Source organism: Glycine max, chromosome 16, assembly GCF_000004515.6.
Source record: "Glycine max cultivar Williams 82 chromosome 16, Glycine_max_v4.0, whole genome shotgun sequence".
Lineage (NCBI taxonomy): Eukaryota > Viridiplantae > Streptophyta > Magnoliopsida > Fabales > Fabaceae > Glycine > Glycine max.
In genome coordinates this window covers 5,389,349-5,409,886 of record NC_038252.2, presented here as the reverse complement: position 1 = coordinate 5,409,886, position 20,538 = coordinate 5,389,349, and the positions used below count along the sequence as shown (strand labels likewise).

The window sequence follows — 20,538 nt, the reverse complement described above, 5'->3', positions numbered from 1 at the left end:
CTCAGATAGATGAGAATGGTCTTCTTTCTTCTTCCAATCATGGAGGGCAGCTCCAAGTATTTTCCAGTTCCCAAGCATTCAGAAACACCTAGGAAGCTGGAAATATGATGTTTGGCAGAGTGAAGGGTATTTCTACTAAAGAAGACTTCTGATTTCAAATAATTCACTACAAGATACACTTAATTATGCCGAAAATAAAAATTGTGACTTATATCACTAATGAGTGACTCAAGAATTTGACTTGGAGCATGCCCACATCAAACTTCAAACCTCAATTCGAAACTAACAGCAATCAAGAATTGGACTCAGTAAAAAAAAAAAAAAGAATACATTAATAGTATTCCTCTTTAACAAAACAAAAAATCCTCTAACTAGGCCTATAGTGTGTCATGTTATGTGCCATTTTAGTTAAACTTTGAAGAAAAATTCAAATGGGTTCAATTTAATTTACAGTATTTAGATGAACCCAAATTTGGTGTTGTCTTTGTGTGAATTTTCATGTCATATTCATACATTTTAATATATTTTATTTGATAAAACTCATTAATGGGTGTTAGTTTGTGAGACAAGAGCCCAAAAGAATTTACTTGGAAAGGACTAAATTGTGGAAGTTTTGAAGAGAAATCTGGCATTGTTTAAACAATCACGGTCATGGATGTCATGAATATTACTCACAACCATGAGAAATAATGACCACCAGAAGAAAAGTGAAGTTTTGAAGATCAACATCAATTTTTCGATCACGGTTGTGGATCAACATTCAATATCGTCCTTATGGTTAGTCAAGATTGTGAAGCAAGCTGGATCCACAGTCATGGATAATTATCCACAATCGTGGTTAATAAGCAACGCCTGTCACTTATCCAATTGTTATAAATTTAGGCCCTAGAATCTTATCTTTTACTCTTTTATGCATTTTTGGAGAGAGAACAGAGTTGTGGGAGAGTTTTTGGCTACAAAGAAGCGTGGAGATCATAACATACGAGGATTGATTCGTGTGAAGTCTCTTCCTCTTTTTCTATTTCTATGTTTTCCTTTGGTTTTTTCTAGTTTTGTTATGACAATGAACAATTAGTCTCTATTGGTTTAGGATTGTGATGTAATCATACTGTTTTTTTTTTATTTTAACCTTTCGGTTCATTAGAAAAAAAAGGATATATTGACTAATTTGAAATTCCATAGAAAGGTAAGTAAAACCCGATAAAAAATTATTTTCGCTAAGCTAATCATGTATCCCTTTTCTAATTCAAATAAAATTTTCAATGTTACTCAGGCAATCAAATTTGTTTTCTACTCTTAATTGCTATTTTGGAAGTGATCATTATGAATTTGAATAAATTACATGTCAATGATATTTGGTCGTAATTGATTGATTTGTAGAGTAATTGTTTTCTACTCTTAATTGTTTTCATATAATTTGCATGAACAAATTAGTTATATGAATTACTAGTGGAGTAATTAGTTGATCATCTTTGATTTAACAACTTAATCCTTTGATTTAAGGCAAAGAATGTTATTAGACCATGATAAAAAAAAACTGATAGTTAAATTAGGGAAATACTGATAATTGATGATTAATTGGGCTTCATTAGAATTATAATTGTGGGGAAACGGGTATGAACAAATTCACAATTCTAGGCTTTTTATAATAATTGTTTCTCACTAAATCTTTAGCTTTGATTTTCCTTTTTGTTAAAAGATAATTGATCATAAACCCTTCCTTATTTGATAAAACTTAAATTGTTTAGTTATTACAAAATTGACTATTTGGGAATGAGATTAATCAAGTATGATATTGGACTTAGGTTTATTGTTTCTACTTCCTAGGATATGTTTTTACGTATCATATTTTTTTTAGAAACTTAAATCAAACTAATAAAGCAAAAGTATATTTAATTAGTGACCTATTGAGATGATGGTATCGAGAATAGAACTTGAGATATCATAAATATTATCCAAATTAAATCTTACCGTTAGGCTAACTTTAGTGAGTTATTCAATTCTTAATTTAACTAAATACATCTATAGCTCCAGAGAAAATTAAAAAAAAAAAAAGATTGATGCAGTAGAAACAGAAATATTTGTCATTAATTCACAAGCTTGATTCCAAGAAATTTATTGAAAGAGGAAAAAAACGAGACATTACAAGGAAAACAAGTCACATCCCTGAACACAAACCAAACCAAAGGAACAAAACTCTAAAAAGTGTATACATGAGGATTGAGGGTACATATATTTAGGGATGATTTACCCCATGTACATGTGGATCCCAATTGCTAACATGAAGATGCACACGAGAGCAAAGTAGAGGATAGCATGGATCAATATTGATAATCCACTGGTCTGAAAATTACCAAACTCTATGAACCTGCCTCTTCCAGGTATTTGGACCAAGAGCCCTGGAGTGAGGAGAATGAAAAGCACCACAGACACAAAAACTGGCCCCCAATCTCCCATTTCCTCCTTCTCCTTAATTTCTCTTTGATCTCCTAATTATTTCTCTATCTAGCTATGTGAATGGTATAGTAGTTGCAATGACAATGAGTGCAGGAGGACTTAAAAAGGAATGGAGCTGAAAAGTGGTCACTTTGGAAGAAGAGACAAGCAATTGATGACATGGAAAAAAAAGCAAAGGTTATAGAATGAAGCTATCCTGATTCATGTTTTACACCTCAGACCCACACGCACGGCACCAAAATTCAAGGGAAGCTTCATCTATACGTACAATTTAGACATGCAGACAGATTAAGAAAACATATAATCATTAATTTAAAATCACGATGGACTTTTAAAACATTTAAGAAGATACATTTTTTTGTGCCTATAGGATATTCTAGGCCAGAATTGCAACCAGAGACTATTTCATTGATGTACAAAGATTTATTTAATAAATTAACTATTTCTAATAGATATTTTTTTCACATACCTAGACCTAAACATCGAACAACTGACCAAATACTTTTATATATCATGCTACATTATGTTCTATTTTTTCATATACATAGATTTAAAGATCGAACAACTGACCTAATATTTTTGTCTATCATATTACATAATGTTTTGTTCACAGAAGATACATTATAATTGACTAAAATATGTTTTTCTAAGATTGGGGTAATGGGACAAAATTACGGTTTCTTGGCTTTTGTTTTTTCTCTCCTTTATCTAAGGATTTTTTTTTTTTGTATAATCAGAAGGTGTATTCCTCCTCTTATCATGTCAGTCCATTTTTGAGATAAAGTGATAATTCTAATTGTCATTCCATGGGCAAGCTGTTTTATCTAAATATTATCCTTAAATATTGTTTCCATTAATCAGAGCTAACGAGCATTGCTATTAAGCTGAAACATATGATCCCTCTTAGTGTGGCTTTGCTCATACAGAAAAGTTGAGGGCAAAGATGCATGTTGATTAATCTTTTTTCCTAAGATACAATTTGTATCCTTAGTGTTATTGATCCCACTTGATTGAGTCCCACATATATTATAAGAAGGTTAACTATGGCGTGTTTACCTTGGAACCATCATTTAATAAAGTCAAATAGGAAATAAGAGAGGAGAAAATGGGAAAGTTAAATAAATATGTTCACAAAATTTTAAAGGTAAAATAATGAGTAGTTAAAGATGATATGATTATATATTAAGTACCAAATTTCATATACATGTGAAAAGCTTTCCTTTTGCTATTGTTGTTGTTGTACTTTAGTATATTACCTTTTGTTGGAATGAGCTTTATTTTATTGGCAGAAAAATTAAGTTATTTGTTTTTACGACTATGTGAGAATTGCATGTGTGAACTACATTTTTTTTCCTGATTAATTTGAATGATCTGAAATCTTTTTGTTAACAGTTGGCTTAGGACTTTATGGCATAGGGAGTTAGCTTAGTGTAGTTTCTGTTATCTTCTTATAACAGAATGTAACTGAATTAATTGGTAATTAGATAAGCTGTTAAAACTCTATAAAGCTTGTAGTTATTTCTAACTGAGGCTAATGAGAAGCTACTACTTCTCAGTTCCCACACACACTCTCTTCTACCTCTGTTTACTTTTCTATTCTCAATTCTGGTTTTCATAGCCATCTTTGACTTTGCAAAGGTTGTAGAAAGTTGGAGTTTATTAGCATTTTTTTTTTGCATATCTAATTCTAAGGTACATGACTAATGATTCTAAGGTACAGTCAAGATTGTGATTTGTTAATATCTTATACTCTTTCCAATCCTTTAACTTAGTCTTCTCTATTGCCGCAATAAAATTAATTGGTTCATGAAGAAATTGAGAGGGGCAATGGGTTGATGTTAGATTGACCAGATAGTGTCTTGGTATTAATTGTGTCATAACACGGCAGAAGAAAGATGCAAAAAACAGAGAAATGGAAACAACTCTTGAGAGAAAACACACATTTATGTGATCAAAGTATTTCTACGTAAGAAAACAGTGAGACACATGGCAAAATCATAGCTGCTCATATGATCCAACGGTGTACATTTCTCAAACTGATCACTCTCTAGTTTGAATATGATGGCACAATCAAATCTTCCACAACGATTGTACAAAAGTTTGAAATTTGCCTGCATAATCAAATATGAAGATGGTGAAGCATTGAGTGTCCATGTAACAATGGAGCTAATGTTATGTTTGGTTCAAAGGAGGGGAGGGATTTTAATGGAAGGAAAAGGTAGGGAAGGGGATAAAAGAAAATGATTTTGATTAGATATCTTATTTGGTTGAGAGGAGAGGAAGGTATGGATTTTAATGAAGGGGAGGAGAAGTAATTTTTTTCTTATTTGGTTGACAAGGAGGGGACTGATTTAAAAAATTAATTTACTTTTCTAACTAGGTTTTCTTACTCAATACATTATAAAATATTTTAAATCTCCCCTTCCCCCCAAATCCTCAGATTTTTTAGGTAAGAAAAAATTATATGAGAAGAAATTTTACTTTCCTTCTCTTCTAAAAATTAAACCAAATATGAAAGGCTTAAATAAAAAAATCCCTCCTCCTCTATTTTCCTACAATCAAATACTACGTAAATTAGTTTTGCTTATTTTATTAATAGGGGAGACAAAAATAACAGAATTAAAAGGGGTAGGACAAAATCATGCATTGAGGATATTAGAAAAATTAAAAGTACAATTAAAACCAAATAGAATCAACCTATTTTTATTGATTCCAATTTTCTTGTCATAAAAATGAACAAAATGGACCCGTAAGCTTTCTTTGTAATAATGAAAGATATTAAAAATTAGGATAAATAATCTTTTGATCCCTATAAAATAGATTATTTTTAATTTTAACCCTTTAAATATTTTAAATTTTTTGTTTTAATAGATAGATTGCTTTGGTAGTAATCAAACTTTCTAAAAAATAAACTAGTTACATGTATTTATAAAAACCTATTTGGTTAAAAGGCCAGATGACCTATTTAAGTTAATACAAATTATATTTTTTGTTAGTATTATAATTATATTAAAATTGTTATAATGTATCAAAATCATATAATTGCTTATCTTTTTAAAATACTTAGCATGTTGACCTATATAAGTCAAACATATAAGCTTATTTAGTGATAACTTTATTCTCTACTTAGATTACTTATTACAAAATAGATTTTTTAACTAATTTATCATGAAGGTAGTAAATTTTTGACTAAGGACGATTTTGATTTTTGTAGATTATAATTTGTTTTACAAAGATATTTTTTTTCAATGGTCTATGAGTGTAACCAATATAGAGAGAAGTTAGACCTACATATATAAAAGTTTTAATATAAAATATATTTTTAAGTAGGTTAACAAGTCAAACCTAAAAATAAAGGTTTTGACATGTAATAGGTCAACTTAAGTTTTGAATTTTTTACACAGACTAGGCTTGATTTAGTCCTATTTGGCCTAGTTTATATTTTAACTCCGATCATCAAAGAATCTAATAAAAAAGTCGCATGTAATTTTTTTTAAAATATGTTTTTGAATCTCTCATCAACTAGTTTAAAATCATAAGCTATTTTGAACATATGTGAATTTAAAAGTACAAAAAAAATGTGACATATAACCAACTTGTGAGATTTCTTAATAACTTGACAAGTTAATAGATTGTTAACATTGTTATTATGTTATCATTTAATACTTTATTTGATTGTGTGGACTAAAAAAATTTCAAGAACTAAAATCAAAACAAAAATATTTAAATGACTAAAATAAAAACTTCATATTTTATAGCAACTAAAAAATTATTTAAGCCTTAAAATTTTGATATTTAAACCTTTTAAATGAATACTCTCTTTAAAAAGAAAAGTATGAACCTAAATCGTTAATAAAAAATAACAAATTTTAACAATTTTTTAATATTTCAGCATGTATATAATTATAAATTGTTTGTTTTTCCATTATTGATAAAAAAATTCTTATATTTTCTCTATATTGTCTCAATGAGCATGATTGTGTCATACTAAACTATTTCTCTTTTTTTATTGTCAAGTGTTATACCTATATATACTTCAAATATGATATTTTAGAACATCTACAATGCATAATTACTTAAATAAATTGTTTATCTAAAATTATGAGTTTTACAATGTCATATAGATTAAAATACTTTCCACAAAATTTACTTCAACGTTCAAATTGATAGGCTGAATGTTTAACTTGAGTCACATTAAATTTTATAATTGAAAAATAATTTATTAATTGATAAAAATGAATTGAGCAATAATTATTACTTATATAAGCAACTCATTTAAACAACACATCGTCAAATTATCCTTTTTTAAATAATATTGTTTAATTTTAAGCCATTCATGAATCATTCGCGTTAGAAATGCTTTTACATTTTGTTATCTACTTATAACTTGCACATTCAAAATAGGCCTATTGCACATGCCGCAAAATGTAATAAGAAAAGCTCCAAAATAGTGCTCATGCCGATAAATAATTAGCGCGGTTGGCGTAGATCAAATAACCAATTCTCTCATGTAAAATAAAACTAGATTTGATGAAGATCATTATTATTTTGGTGGTATTTGTAATACAAACCAAGCAAAACCAGTGGAGAAGTTCATTCATTATTATAAGCATATTTTATTTTGCAATAGTTAATCCTAAATGTAGTTTAAGAAACAGAATTACTGCAAACTCAAGGTTCTGATTGGGTAGTAGATCACTTATGAGTTATGACCACTTATGAGAATTTAGTAACTTGAATGCATTATTGAGAATTGGCAGTTCCTACGAACCAAAACTTTAAACATTACAGAAAAAGAACCTAGGACTTGGAAATTAGCAAACATGTCATTGTTTTTCCTTTAGCATATATATCTGTCAAGCTCTTTACTTCTTTCTTCACACATTAATTTCACATAATTTTTGTCCATCTAATCTTAACATAAAAAATAATTGAGAATCATTAATTTTTATGACAGAGACAGAGAGAGTCAAGGGAGGAAAGAAAAGGAATGGTATTGATTCAAATTATGTAAGAAAAAATCATATATATATATATATATATATATATATATATATATATATATATATATATATCACTGAGTTACATCTATTTTTTTATTTATTTTCAGTATAGTTGGTATTAATTAAAGACATCATGAGATGCTCTTCATTCTACTCTCTACTCCACCGGATGGTTACATAACACTTTCCAATAATAAACAGCAAGCATATTACTCATGAAAGTTTTAGTAGCTAAATAAGAAGACTAATCAAGTGGAAAATTCAAAAGAGCACATACATACTGATCAACATGAGAAGATTGTTACATGATCTAATTTAAAAGATAAAGCAGAACATTAGTTTTCTTTAAATAGCCTATGTTGCTGCTTAAATATAAAGATGGATACTAAGAACAACAAAGAACAGCATAAGAAACAAACCATAAATAACAGTGTGCACAAACATGGATGCCACAGTGGTCTTCATGTTCATAAACTCAAAGGGTGCATTCTTCCCCGGCAACTGAAAGATCATTCCCGGGCTCAAGAGCCAAAACAAAGCCGCAGCTATGAAAGGAGGAGCCCAATCGTTCATTGTAGAGTCTTCTAAGAATCACTCACAAAGCTTGAATGAAAGAAGAGCAAGTAGAACTAGATGCTAAGAGAAAGATCAAAAGTATTACTAAAGTTTAATGTTGCATTCTTTCTATCCCTCAAAGGGAGAGAATTGGAATCCTATAAAGTTTAATTGGCATAAAAATAATCAATCATTCACTTTAACATATGTATTATGTCCTCCTTTTTATCCGGGGCCTCTTTGTGGCTTTTTCTGGATAAGAAAAGCATCGTTTTCTGTGGTAGTCAACAATCCCACAAGGTTCTAGAGAATGGCTACAATAGAATGACAATAAAATATGATATTTTTTACTAACAATCATGACATAATTGATAAGGATACGTGTTTTTTATCAAATAGTTCAGGATTAAATCATGATTGATCCCTTAAATATGAAATAGATTATGTTAAAAAATAAATACTCACTTTGTGTTTATTTATAATTTCTAATAAAGATTAATTATTATTTTTATGAAGATAATTTTGTATCGATATTATTTTTACAAGAAAAAAAATATAGCATTAGTGTTCAATTGCAATAATAAAGGCATGCAAAGTGTGGTTTGATAAAACTTAATTATCATTGTCCATTTAGTGCCTAATGACAAGCCTGATTTCTGTGTTGTCCCCCCTTTTATGCCATTATGCAAGGAAGTTGGAAAAAACAAAATTAAAAGAACATGAAAGATAAAGAAGATACAAAAGCAGAATACAAATCAACCAACAACACATAAAAAAACAAACAGGCATGCGCTAAATGGATTTTTTTTTAAGAAAAGAACTTTTCTTAACCTTGGCATTCCCCTTTCTTTTGTTCTTTTTATTCTTTAGCTTTCCTTGTGTGGTAGCAGGTAAGACCGTAAGGAGTGGTCATCGATTAACAGTAATAAAGTGGGTGTAAATAAAAAAATAGTTTAATTTTGATATATTATGTTAATCAATAAGAAATTGTGTTGAAGATATTTTTAAAGTAATTGTTATAAAAATAAAGAATTTCATTAAACATAAGAAATTTTATTTTTTTTAACCACCATAATTATGACCTTTAGTTTTTCAATGGAACCTCGAGATATTCCTACAAAGTCATGAGACTAATATTCGGTTCGACACTTAATTATACTTAAAACTCTTTGTTTCACCTTAATAATATATTATGTGGGGATCAAACTTAGATCATCTCTTACAAATTTAATGTATATTATTAACTGAGATATATTTATTAGGTGCATAATATGTCTTTGAAAAGGGACAAAGGATTGTAAAAGTAAAGGATATAATTTTTTTGTAGTATATAAAAATTAAACTCATTTTATTTTGTATAGATAAGGAAAAATAAGTGAAACCCACAAGGTGTAACGCAAATAGCTAATATTTTCTATAAAAAAAACACAAGTAGCTAATAGTTTGGACCATTTAAGCATATAACAAAGATTTGATTCATGATTATGTGAAGAAGAGTTACCCCTTAATTAGCATTCTACTTTCTTGGGAATTAATCACATGACTTCGGGTTATAAAAATATCTTATTTCTCACAAAATAAAGGTAAAGTAAATTAATTAATTTGATGAGAAAAGATAGATTAAAAATATTATATATAATTATATATTAAAAATATTTTTTCAAGAAGCATATTCCATCGAAGAGAAAAGTGATTGGAAAATAATAACAATAAACGTACAAGTAAAGTGGCACAGACTGTGTGATAAAAAAAAAACTAAATAATAAATGCTAGGAATGTATTCTTTAATAAAAAAAGTGTGTAATAATTTTACTTAGGTTACAATTCAATGTTTTATGCATAATATTTAAATCTCTCACCATTAAGCATATTTTAGTGAGTATTTAAACACACTTGTTTTTAATATATACTATTTTATTGGTTGATATTTATTAATAAATTATAAAATTTTATGAATTTTTATATTATGTAATCTTTTTTTTTTGTCTTAAGTAAAAGATTATAGGTGTTTTTTAATCTATTGGGTCATAGATTAATTTTGTTCATGGTGTATAATTATCACTAAGTCAAGACAATTTTATACATGAATCAAATACAAATTTTCTTGTCTAAATATAAAAAAAAAATTATACCACTACTAGAATTGATTGGATCTATCATATAATCTTAAATGGAAGGAGGAATTGTTTCTACTTTTCAGGTTGACATGATAATTTTGTGGAATAAATTTGATTGTTGTCCAAACAGACTTATTTAATATAATTATGGAATGATGACCGACAAGTCACAACTAAGCTTAAGCATAGACAAATAGATAAGAGCGAGGCAAAAATCAGTTCCACTAAACCGAACCCGAAACAAATAAAATCCAGATCCGGATATCTACGTTAACACAAAACCCCAATACCCTAGTCCCGAGCACAGAATAGCATAGCCACGCCAAACACTCGCTTCGTTCTGCCACCCTTTTTCTCGTGCTTCCAAATTCTTCCCTTTCGTTGCATCTTCCTTCATTAATAATCAGTGTCTCTCCCAAAAATACAAAGTATACCAAGCATCGCCCTAAAAAGCTACAACCTTTACTCTTTTCTTCAAAGAAAGCCACATTTTTTTTTAATTTTAATTTTCTGGGTCAGTGAGAAAATGGCTGATTGGGCAACGGTTTTGATCGGGGTAGTTCTGTTCGTGCTGCTCCAACCGGGGCTGCTTTTCTCCTTTCCTGGGAACGGGAAGCAGCTTGAGTTCGGTAGCATGAAGACCAACGGCAAAGCCATTTTCATCCACACGCTCATCTTCTTCGCGCTCTACTCCGTCCTCATCCTCGCCGTTAAAATCCATATCTACACCGGCTGATCCGGTTCCCGGGATCTGAGGTATCATTTCGTTATAGGTTACTAAGCAAAGAAAAGGAAAAACACACCACCATTGCTGTTACTGTAACTGTCTGTTCTTCTTTACTTGTTCTTTTTGTTATCTTTTTATGGAAATAATAATAAATAACAAAAGCAAAGATTTTTCTTCTTTTTGGATATGGGAAATGCATAGATCTGACTGTTTTTTGGTGGCGGTGTTTTGCTTTTGATTGATTTATGTGTAGTTTTGGGTTTGAACTAACTTTTCATGTGCTTTTTCGGATCCAAAAGCTGAGTTTTGTAGTGAGTACTGAGAAGGGTTTTTTTTTTTAAGGTGGTTGGAAAAAAAAATGTGCTCGTGAAAATTTGGATTAAGTGAGTGTTGTCTGTTCCTAAAAAAGAAAAGTGAGCGTCCGGAAAATTGATTTTTTAAGTTATCTGATTTATATTTAATTTTTTTATATTTTAAAAGTAAGTTAGTAGTAGTGAAATTTAGTGTGTGTTTGGATTAAGATCTTTAATTCGCGTTTGATCGAATTTGATCGAATTTTCACGGTAAGATTTACCAAAAAGTTGCTTTTGTGATTCATGTTTGAGTAATGGGAATGTGAAATTTCCACTTCAAGATGTATCAAAACAAAAAGTAATTAAAAAGTCAAGATGTGATCCACGTTTGAGTAGTAATGTGAATGCGAATCCAAACATGTCTAGTATCACTAAACTTATTTTATCTAACAAAATTTAAAAGCTACCGAAATTTGGGTAAATTTAAAATTAGTTTTAACTAAGAATGATTTTCAACATAAAATCAAATTAAGTGAACGTGAATCAAATCATCCACAAAACTGTGATTTAGGAGTGAACAAGGGCTCGGAGATTCAGCTCCCTGTTTTTATAATACAGGGGGAAGATGAAATAAACCCAATTGTGGCCATTTTGTATAATGTAGACCGCAGGGTAAACACAAAATGTGATTTGTTGCTACCTTGAATTGGTCATAGTCATAACCTATTGTGTAGGAACATTTTCATTCATACTCTTGCCGTTGATGAAAGATACTTTGTTCTGAGCTAACTTAGCACTAACATTTATCTCCTTTTAATTAATTATTTCTAACTCAGTCTCACTTGCAGTTGGGGGTCTCGGATGTGTCAGTGTCTGATAAAGTGGCTATTCAATGCAATATTTGATTATTTGGGGATTGAGTCTTGGGATAATGTTTCTGTCTGTGTTACATTTTCTGTTTGTCTTCAACATAAGTGGGAAACCGTCCAATGATGCCTAACATAATAGATGGAGGCAATTTTTTTTTTTCGATTTTAAATAGATAAATAGCCTAGCTAGTGAGGTTTGTAATTTTTTTCTATCCAATTACTAAGAGGATCACCTATGTAGTAGTTTTGTTTTGACTTGTTTGAAGTATTGTTGGTTTTCAATTTCTATGATATCATTCCAAATGTATTGAATTAAATTAAAAAAAACACACACACAATTTAAGATATGTTAGGCATCATTGGAAGGTTTTCAAAGATCGGTCAAGAATACAAAGAGACTCATGGCGGTAAATTATTTTGAAAGTAACTCATTGATATTTTATTTATGAAAATAATCCAAAATGGTCAATTAGCCTCAAATCTTATGATGACCAAAGAGAAAAAAAAATTGGTTCCTTATCTCATCTTCATTTTTTAACAAACTTAATTATTACAAATAAAACTTTCCTCTAGATTAAGAATATCTACAGTACAAGATAAATAAAAGTTTGTTTTTAGATTAAAAAAAGGGTTTGAGAATGCTTAGTGATAAGTTCTCTATCAAACTTTCTCCGGATAGTATTCAATCTCTTAACCTTGTGAATTGATATCATCAAGTGTAGGACAAGTCTATTCTTCAAAATTCGTTTATTTTTTGGTTAATTATTTGAGAAAGATTTTCTACTCAAATCACTTAGACATAAGACAATCATGATATCACTTAGGCAATAATAAGGTTTACGTTGAGTCATAAAATGAAGGAGTTTAGACCATATGTCTTTTTGTTGTCACTCCTATGATTATATATGACAACTTCTTTGCACGAAGTATATCACGAGTAAACAAAAATTAAGAGAAAACCAGCCAATGAATGTCTATTAGTTTCAAAGGCAAATCTCTATGCAAACCTAAAAGTTAAATTGAGGTTAGAAACATTTAATATGATAAAATGTTTTTTCTCCCTGAAAAATAAGTAAAACTTCAGTTTTTGTTCTTCTAACATTACACAATTAGGTAACATAAAACAAAAATGACGTTACAGATGATGACAATTCAATTCATTAGCCACGTCCACAGTTAATCTAATGTCATTACCTTAAAAGATGCAAATGGGTATATTTCTAAAATTGAGATACGAATAAGTTCAATTTTAAACTAGAGATAAAAAAATAGATTTGACCAAAATTTGAGTAACTAAAAACTATTATATATCATGGAATATGGAATTTCGTTGGATTAAAAGAAAGTGAGACTTAGAATATTTTGCTAGAAATACTCCAAAAATTAACGACCTTCAGATTCACGAGTTACAGATTCTTTTTCTCTCTCCACATATTTCAAAGATTAATAGTAAAATCTACATGAATCTAACTATTGCCATCCTTTGATTGGAAAAAAAAAAATTATTCCATCCGCAAACTGCAAGAATGTTTTAAGAGATTTGAAAAGGCTGGTTTTTAGGTCCAAGAGGGCTATATAGAAATGCCAGCTAAGATAAAAGCATAAATGTTAACTATGAAACAAAAAATATGGTCAAAGGTTGGACCAAAGTGCTTTACATTTTTCTTCTTAAAAAGACCTAGGGAAACGTTGTTACATACTTAAAATTAGAATAAAGTTGAACATGTTCATAAACATAGGCCAACAAGTATTATTAACGAAGTTCAACTTAGAGTCCGTTTGTCTAGCAGGTTATATATACACGAGAAACAAGCATAATGTTTGATACACCATCAATTAAATCTATTTTTTCCCCTTTCACTAAACATTTGATTGTGGGATTTTATTAAATTGCGGGCAGAATATTCTTATGCAAACAACCCATTAGGAATTAAGAGCGTAAGATGTACTAGAAGACCAAAATCAACACAACAAGAATAATGAAGTCGACTGAAATTAAGAAGTAACAAAAGACATGCATAATTCCTATAGTTTTATATCTCCTTTTCCCTTTTGAACAATATTTGGTACACAGTACCCCAGAAGAGAAACCAAGATGAAAAACTTCAAAGGGAAATTAATTAATACATCAAAGGAGCCAAAAAAAAAAGAGAGAGAAAGTAATCGTAAACATATATGTGGAGATTTGTGGTGACTACATAAGGTGAACAAAGGATTCAATTGATGTGTATGTGAATGCCTATTGCTACAACCAAGATGGTAAGTATGCAGAAGAAAATGATGGCATGAACCAAAATTGCGATCCCACTAGTGCTCATGTTTCCAAACTCAACCACCCTATACCTTGCGGGAAATTGGAACAACAAACCCGGAGATAAGAGGATGAACAAAGCCACAGCAATAATAACTGGTCCCCAATCAGCACCCATTTCTCTTCAATTCTTCACTCTTCACTCCTCACTCCTCACTTCTCACTCTGTGTTGTAATTGCTTGTGTGTGAAAATTACCCAAATAAGGACCATGTGGGGCTTTCTCAATAAGTAGGAAAAAACTTCCTTGCTGGTTAAGGAGAAGATGATGCTAAACTTCGTGAGAAAAAAAGACAAGGGTTAACGAGAGAAGAAAGGTATGTTATTTGTTGTGGTCAGTGGGGTTTGCTTTATGTGCCAACCAAAAGAACTAGCTTTATTTTTTTTTTCCTTTTTTTTTCTTCCCCTCATAAGCTTCTAATAATGCTCATCTGGGTGTCTTTTTTTTTTTTTTTTCTGATTGCTTTACTGTTTGATCAAAGTGGGTCTAATTTATTTATTAAACTAAGTTAAGTCTTGAAAAGTGGAAAGAAATGCGTGTGAAAAGATTGGGTTGTAGCATGAGACGACACTCTGGTAGGTTCCTTAATTTATGTGTTCAAAGCCAAAGCGTACATGAATTTAGAAAAGATTGGAATGCATGTCATGAGCTATAAAAAGGAGAAATGAAAGGAAGATTTTCCATCAGTCGTGTTCTGATATGATATGGACCTGTATAATATGTTTATTGATTATTTATTTACGGTTAATAGCGGTTTTAGTTCTGAAAATTTTGTAAATTTTGTTTTTTGTTATTGACTTTTAAAATTAATAGTTTATGTCCATACATTTTGAAAATACCTTAATTTTAGTCACTAAAATTAACACTTTTTTTATAGAGACTAGAACTTAAGTATTTTCAAAAAATACTGAGACTAAAACCAATGTTTTGAAAATGAGAGATTAAAGACTAAAAATATCATTAATTTTTTTAATTATTATTAAAACTTGGATCCGCATATAATATGTTAAAAAAATTGGATTTGAAATGTAGAGGAGGGCCATGTGGAACAGTATCCAATAGTTAGTGGCCCTTTAAGGTAGGCCCAGTCTCTAACTCTCTACTTTTCCCATTTCATGGTTTCGTGAAATAAAATCAGAATTATAATATCATTGGAAGATTCATGGGGTCGGAAAATAAAATCAGAATTATACACACAAGAGAAGAGAGAGAAAGTGCATGTATAGGCACGGTTACAATAAATCATGGCCAATAATGCAATGTTATGCCATGTACATGTCTTTTAACAAGAGTCTGAATGAGATGGATTAAGAGAAGAAAGTGTTTATAAATTATCATTAACATTCACTCTCAAGTGATATAAGACTTTAAAGTTAAGTTTGTGTTATAGTATGTCAAAAATCTCACATCAGTTTAGAGTTAAGACCAATGATAGTTTGTAAACACTGAAAACTTCAACATTACTTAGAAGTCAAGACCAAAGATAATTTATAAGCATCATATTCTCTCAATCCATCAAGATATCTTTTAATCTAGACAAAATTGTGTCAAGCCACCAACTATCAAAATGAACACTATCTCAAATGTGATGGTGACAATAACATTGCCTATGTTAAAGAATATGAGAGATTAAAAAAATAAAAGTGAAAATACGGTAATATACATACTAATAATTTACATGCAACTTAATGCATTTAAACATCATATATAGAGGAATGTAATTTTTCAGCTCCAAATAAAATTTTCTCTTTTGACTTCCTTAACCAATGCCCTTGGTTAGCATTTGTCATCTTACTAAGAAGTCGAGAAACCGAAAATAAATGGCCAACAAATTAGTTAATTCAAAACTTTTATCCGAAAGCACATGCCTAATAACCTTAAAAACAAGTATTTCATATGGTCTCGGTTATAAGCAAAAAAATATTTTTTACACTTATTAACAAACATTTTTTACAGTTATTAAACACATTTTTTTTAAACTATCTTTCATTGAAACTTCATATAAACATAAAAAAATATTTCACCTAATTAAATAAAAAATATTTTAAAGATAATCTCATTAAAGTATATGTAATTAATATTCATTTATATTTGAAAAAAAAAGAAATTTTTATTGTAAGTTAGTATGATAGGGACATTAATTCTTTGGAAACTTAATTGGTAGCCGTCTCATATAAGAGGGATCCCAATAGTGTGATGCCATGCGTTAAGGATGCAACTTTCTAGGAATCGTTGCATTCAATGCCTCTGCCGATCGATTTTAATCCAAGCCAAGCCAATGAAGCCATTTTATTTGTCCCATCTTTCAACTTGAATGTCTCTCCCTACCCTTCCTTGAACTTTATGTTGTCCTATATAGCATCCATATAGCTAAGTCCTTCAAACATTCCAATATAAATTCACCTATATACATTAATTTCCTCCATGTGCTTATTCATTTTCCTATAGCATTAGGGTCTCTTATTATTTAGCAAAGAATTTTTTTGAGAGATAAATGGGTGATTGGGCTGGTGTGGTGATAGGTTTGGTACTGTTTGTGGTGTTTTCACCCGGATTATTGTTCCAGCTTCCTGGCAAAGGAAGGCCTGTGGATTTTTGCAATTTTCAAACAAGTGGCGTCTCCATATTTGTTCATTCCCTTCTTTTCTTTGGCTTTATGGCTATCTTCCTCATTGCCATTGATGTTCACATTGGTAGTGGATAAATCACTATATTTAGTTTAACGAAATGAAATAGAATATGATGGAAGATGTTTTATTCTATTACTACATTTTATATATACCTCCTTGTTTATCCCCTTCAGTATTAGGGGGTATGAGACAGAACTTCTAATTTAATTTTCTTCCATGATAAAAATGTCGAAGCAGTGAAAAAGATAATTTTATTTCACCTCGTTCAATTATATATATGTTGTTATTTCATTTCACTCTAGTTATCAACCAATGGGTTTAGCTATATAAACCTCCTGATCCTGATACTGATTCAGTTCTTATGGATAAAAATTGTATTTGAGATGCTCGAAAAACCAGCCTATTTGTTCAATTCAATTGGCTGCATTAACAAAACTTACAGTAACAAATTATAAATCCTTCCAGCAATTTTATTGAAACAATTTGGGTAGGTTGAAATTTCATTTTCTAGAATAGAACTTTTCTTATTGAAGAGCTATGTACGAGGGATGCTATTTATTGTTAATGGATCTTAGAGACAGAGTGCGAACAGAAACATACCAGTTCATGCAAAAACAGAATGAGAAAATTAAAATTGAAACGAGCAAACAGATGAAATCGTTCATTTTATTGCATGCAAAGTGTGATCTGCTACCTAATCTCAAAGTCTCGGACAATTCTTTTCCCTCCTAGAGCTTCAGCGGTATATATTAGCCTCATCTGAACGACATCACAAGCACCAAAAAAGTAAATAATAATAATAATAACAAAATTTAATTTAAATGCACTTTTAATCCTTTTAATTTAAATTATGTGCAATTTTAGTTCTTTAATTATTTTTTAGTAGATCATGTTTACTATTTTAAAATTAAAGCAGAGTTGTCTCGTAATTAATTTTCTCTGACTTACAACTTTCAAAATCTTAGTCAATTCAATTTGTAAAGTGTTTAATATAAAATAATTTTTTTTAAAAAAAAAGTGACAAAAAAACTTAATTGCAACAATAAAAAATTTAAGAGATCGATTTTGCATAAAAATTGTTAGGAGACCACAATTACATATAGTTAACATAGTTTGAACTTAATACTTATTCAAGAGATATAAATCTTATATTTCACTCGGAGGAACTTAATACTTATTTAATGAACTTACATCTTAGTAGTTAGTATATAATTATTGAAGTATTGAAATCTAAAATTAATACTTTCTGCATTTCATATTATATATGGCGTTTAATGATTTCACATAGGAATGAACAAAAATAATTAATTTATTGAATTTTTCAAAAAATATTTAATGCAACATTGATTTTATGAAATGACATCTGTTTCGGACAAATTTTTTTGTCATATAATTTGGAATGGAGAGAATAATTAGTAAAAAAAAAAATAGATTGAAGAACAAACTATGAAACAAGCATGCATGAAAGGCATAGATAGGCTAAGGAAGTAAGAAGAGAGAAAGAGGCTGACGTGGAAGATCCCTCTGCAGCGTGATGGACCCAAGAATGAAACGCCCCAACACAGACAAGTTGGAGACAAGTGCAGCAACATAGAACATCTCCTAGAACATGGGTACGAGGTGGGGAAATAGGGTAACGGAGGAAACTTGAGAGTGTGAATGATGAGGGAACATAGCTCGTATAATACCCTTAGTTGCTGGTCTTCGGCTTCCCCTTGGCGTCTCATGAATCTTGATTTCTTGTGAAAAGAAGAACGTACTATAGATTCAATTTTTGGTTGATGGGTATTTGGGAAATGAATTTTGTGAGAGTTCTAGCAATGACGTGCCTCAGGAAATTGAGGGATCATGACAAAAGAGTGTGAAGAATCTTAGACAAACTATCGAGTTTGTTGTCATCAAATAAGTTATCACAACTTGATGTTGCGTTAAGGAGATTTGTGACAAACTAGGGGCCCTTCTTTGTGTGCCTCAATGCACGTTGATGCCTATTGAAGAGGAACAAAGGTCTAAGCATTCATCTATTAAAAAGTTGTGTATTGGACTCTTTGTTAAATTATAAAAACTCAAACTCTACAGGGTAAAGTTCTAGTTCTAGATTTTCAACCCATTATGGACACAACTCTAATATTGTTGTCAATATTGTAGACTTAATAATGAGGCATTCACAGGCCTTGGACTAGGCACTTGGGTCTTCCTTCCAATAGCTCATAAATGTGACCATACAAAGGTTCTCGTATACTAGTCCTAGAGAATGTCGAGGTCTTGTAGATCAATCCCTCAAATGTGTCAGACTCGAGGTATCACATTAACAACTCGACTAAGAATAATCAAATTCGTGTATAACCCTTAACTTTCTATGGGTGTATGACTTCTTTTTTAGTTCTCTTGATATTTGAGTTTTTCTTCTTCTTTTAAGATTGTCAAGTTGCAACACCTCATTGTGTGGCACCATTGTAACTTCATGTGAATTCGTGGCATTCATGAGGGTTTTTAACTATTTTCTTTAACTTAGGTCAGACATTGTCGACAAACATTATTTTTTACTATTTTCGTGTGATATAAAACTCTTAGGGTTGGGTCACCAATGTATCTAAATTAGACCTTACCAAGCCTTTTATTAACTTATACGTGTAGTCAGTGTGAAATATCAAGATGACTACTTTAAGATTATCCCAAATTCCAAGATACTCCTAATCAATAAAGGACTTACTAGTACAGTATATACTTAGACCTCTTCCTATTTGAGCATTGTTTTATTGTTTAAGTGACTATAATCATGCAAGGTCATACTCATACTACTAATAAGGATGAAAATATCTCCTTAAAATGTTAACAAGATTTAATTATACCATGTTCTAAACATAGAAAAAGGACACTTTTAATAAAAAAAATTTATGAATGGTAAATTTTATTTATCTAACATTGAATTCAAAGTTTATATAAAATAGATCAAATCTACAAAACTCGGACAATTAAATAGATAATTTTCGTCACCCCACATTGTCAACTTTGTTTAAACATATATAAGTTGTTTTGTTTGCATTGAGGTTATTCTTTGGGTGATAGGAGAAGTCTAATCCTTTTCAAAAAAATAAAAATAAAAACATAAAAAATGGTAAAATATATCTCAACATGTTTTTTTTTTTTAAATTCAATTGATTTTGAAATATAAGTAAATAACTTTCATATTTATGAAATTAAAAAATATATAAAATTTATAAACATGGTTGTCACAAAAATATTGCATAATTGAGTAATTTAATAAATAAAATTTAACCCCTCACCTATTCATATTAGTCTAAATTCGTTGATGAAAGATTAAAAATATAGTTTACAAATTTTTTTTTACCCATAACTAGTCTATCAAAGTCATTTGATGATGTCATAAGTCATTAGATAGTCATTGTGGTTATCACATCATTAGTTAACATTGTTTATAAAGATGACAAAAATATATGTACTTACGAATATTCGCAGATAAAATTTATCCATGGATATAAGATGAATAGTTTAAATGGATATCTATTACCAGTGAGTGTGGATTTTTTTTTACCCACCGTTAAGGAGTAGGTA

General features: G+C 30.0%; 4 protein-coding genes and 1 long non-coding RNA gene across 5 annotated transcripts; 2 read left to right on the top strand and 3 right to left on the bottom strand.

Moving 5' to 3' along the window:
• Positions 1 to 2,087: 2,087 nt before the first annotated feature.
• On the bottom strand, positions 2,088 to 2,552 carry LOC100527861 (uncharacterized). The gene has a single exon (XM_003549130.5). It carries the CDS (start codon positions 2,455 to 2,457, stop codon positions 2,248 to 2,250), a length of 210 nt encoding a protein of 69 aa, XP_003549178.1. The 5' UTR covers positions 2,458 to 2,552; the 3' UTR covers positions 2,088 to 2,247.
• A 5,161-nt stretch (positions 2,553 to 7,713) lies between these two features.
• On the bottom strand, positions 7,714 to 8,199 carry LOC100820286 (uncharacterized). The gene has a single exon (XM_003549128.5). The coding sequence runs from the start codon at positions 8,031 to 8,033 to the stop codon at positions 7,827 to 7,829; it is 207 nt and encodes a 68-aa protein (XP_003549176.1). The 5' UTR covers positions 8,034 to 8,199; the 3' UTR covers positions 7,714 to 7,826.
• A 2,091-nt stretch (positions 8,200 to 10,290) lies between these two features.
• Positions 10,291 to 12,501, top strand: LOC121173774 (uncharacterized). The gene is made up of 2 exons (XR_005889141.1): positions 10,291 to 10,888; positions 12,001 to 12,501. It is a non-coding gene; the product is annotated as an uncharacterized lncRNA (long non-coding RNA).
• Positions 12,502 to 14,036: 1,535 nt separating this feature from the next.
• Positions 14,037 to 14,673, bottom strand: LOC100306597 (uncharacterized). The gene has a single exon (XM_003549116.5). The coding sequence runs from the start codon at positions 14,448 to 14,450 to the stop codon at positions 14,238 to 14,240; it is 213 nt and encodes a 70-aa protein (XP_003549164.1). The 5' UTR covers positions 14,451 to 14,673; the 3' UTR covers positions 14,037 to 14,237.
• A 1,883-nt stretch (positions 14,674 to 16,556) lies between these two features.
• On the top strand, positions 16,557 to 17,216 carry LOC100809615 (uncharacterized). Its single transcript, XM_003549109.4, has one exon. It carries the CDS (start codon positions 16,827 to 16,829, stop codon positions 17,034 to 17,036), a length of 210 nt encoding a protein of 69 aa, XP_003549157.1. The 5' UTR covers positions 16,557 to 16,826; the 3' UTR covers positions 17,037 to 17,216.
• Positions 17,217 to 20,538: the final 3,322 nt, after the last annotated feature.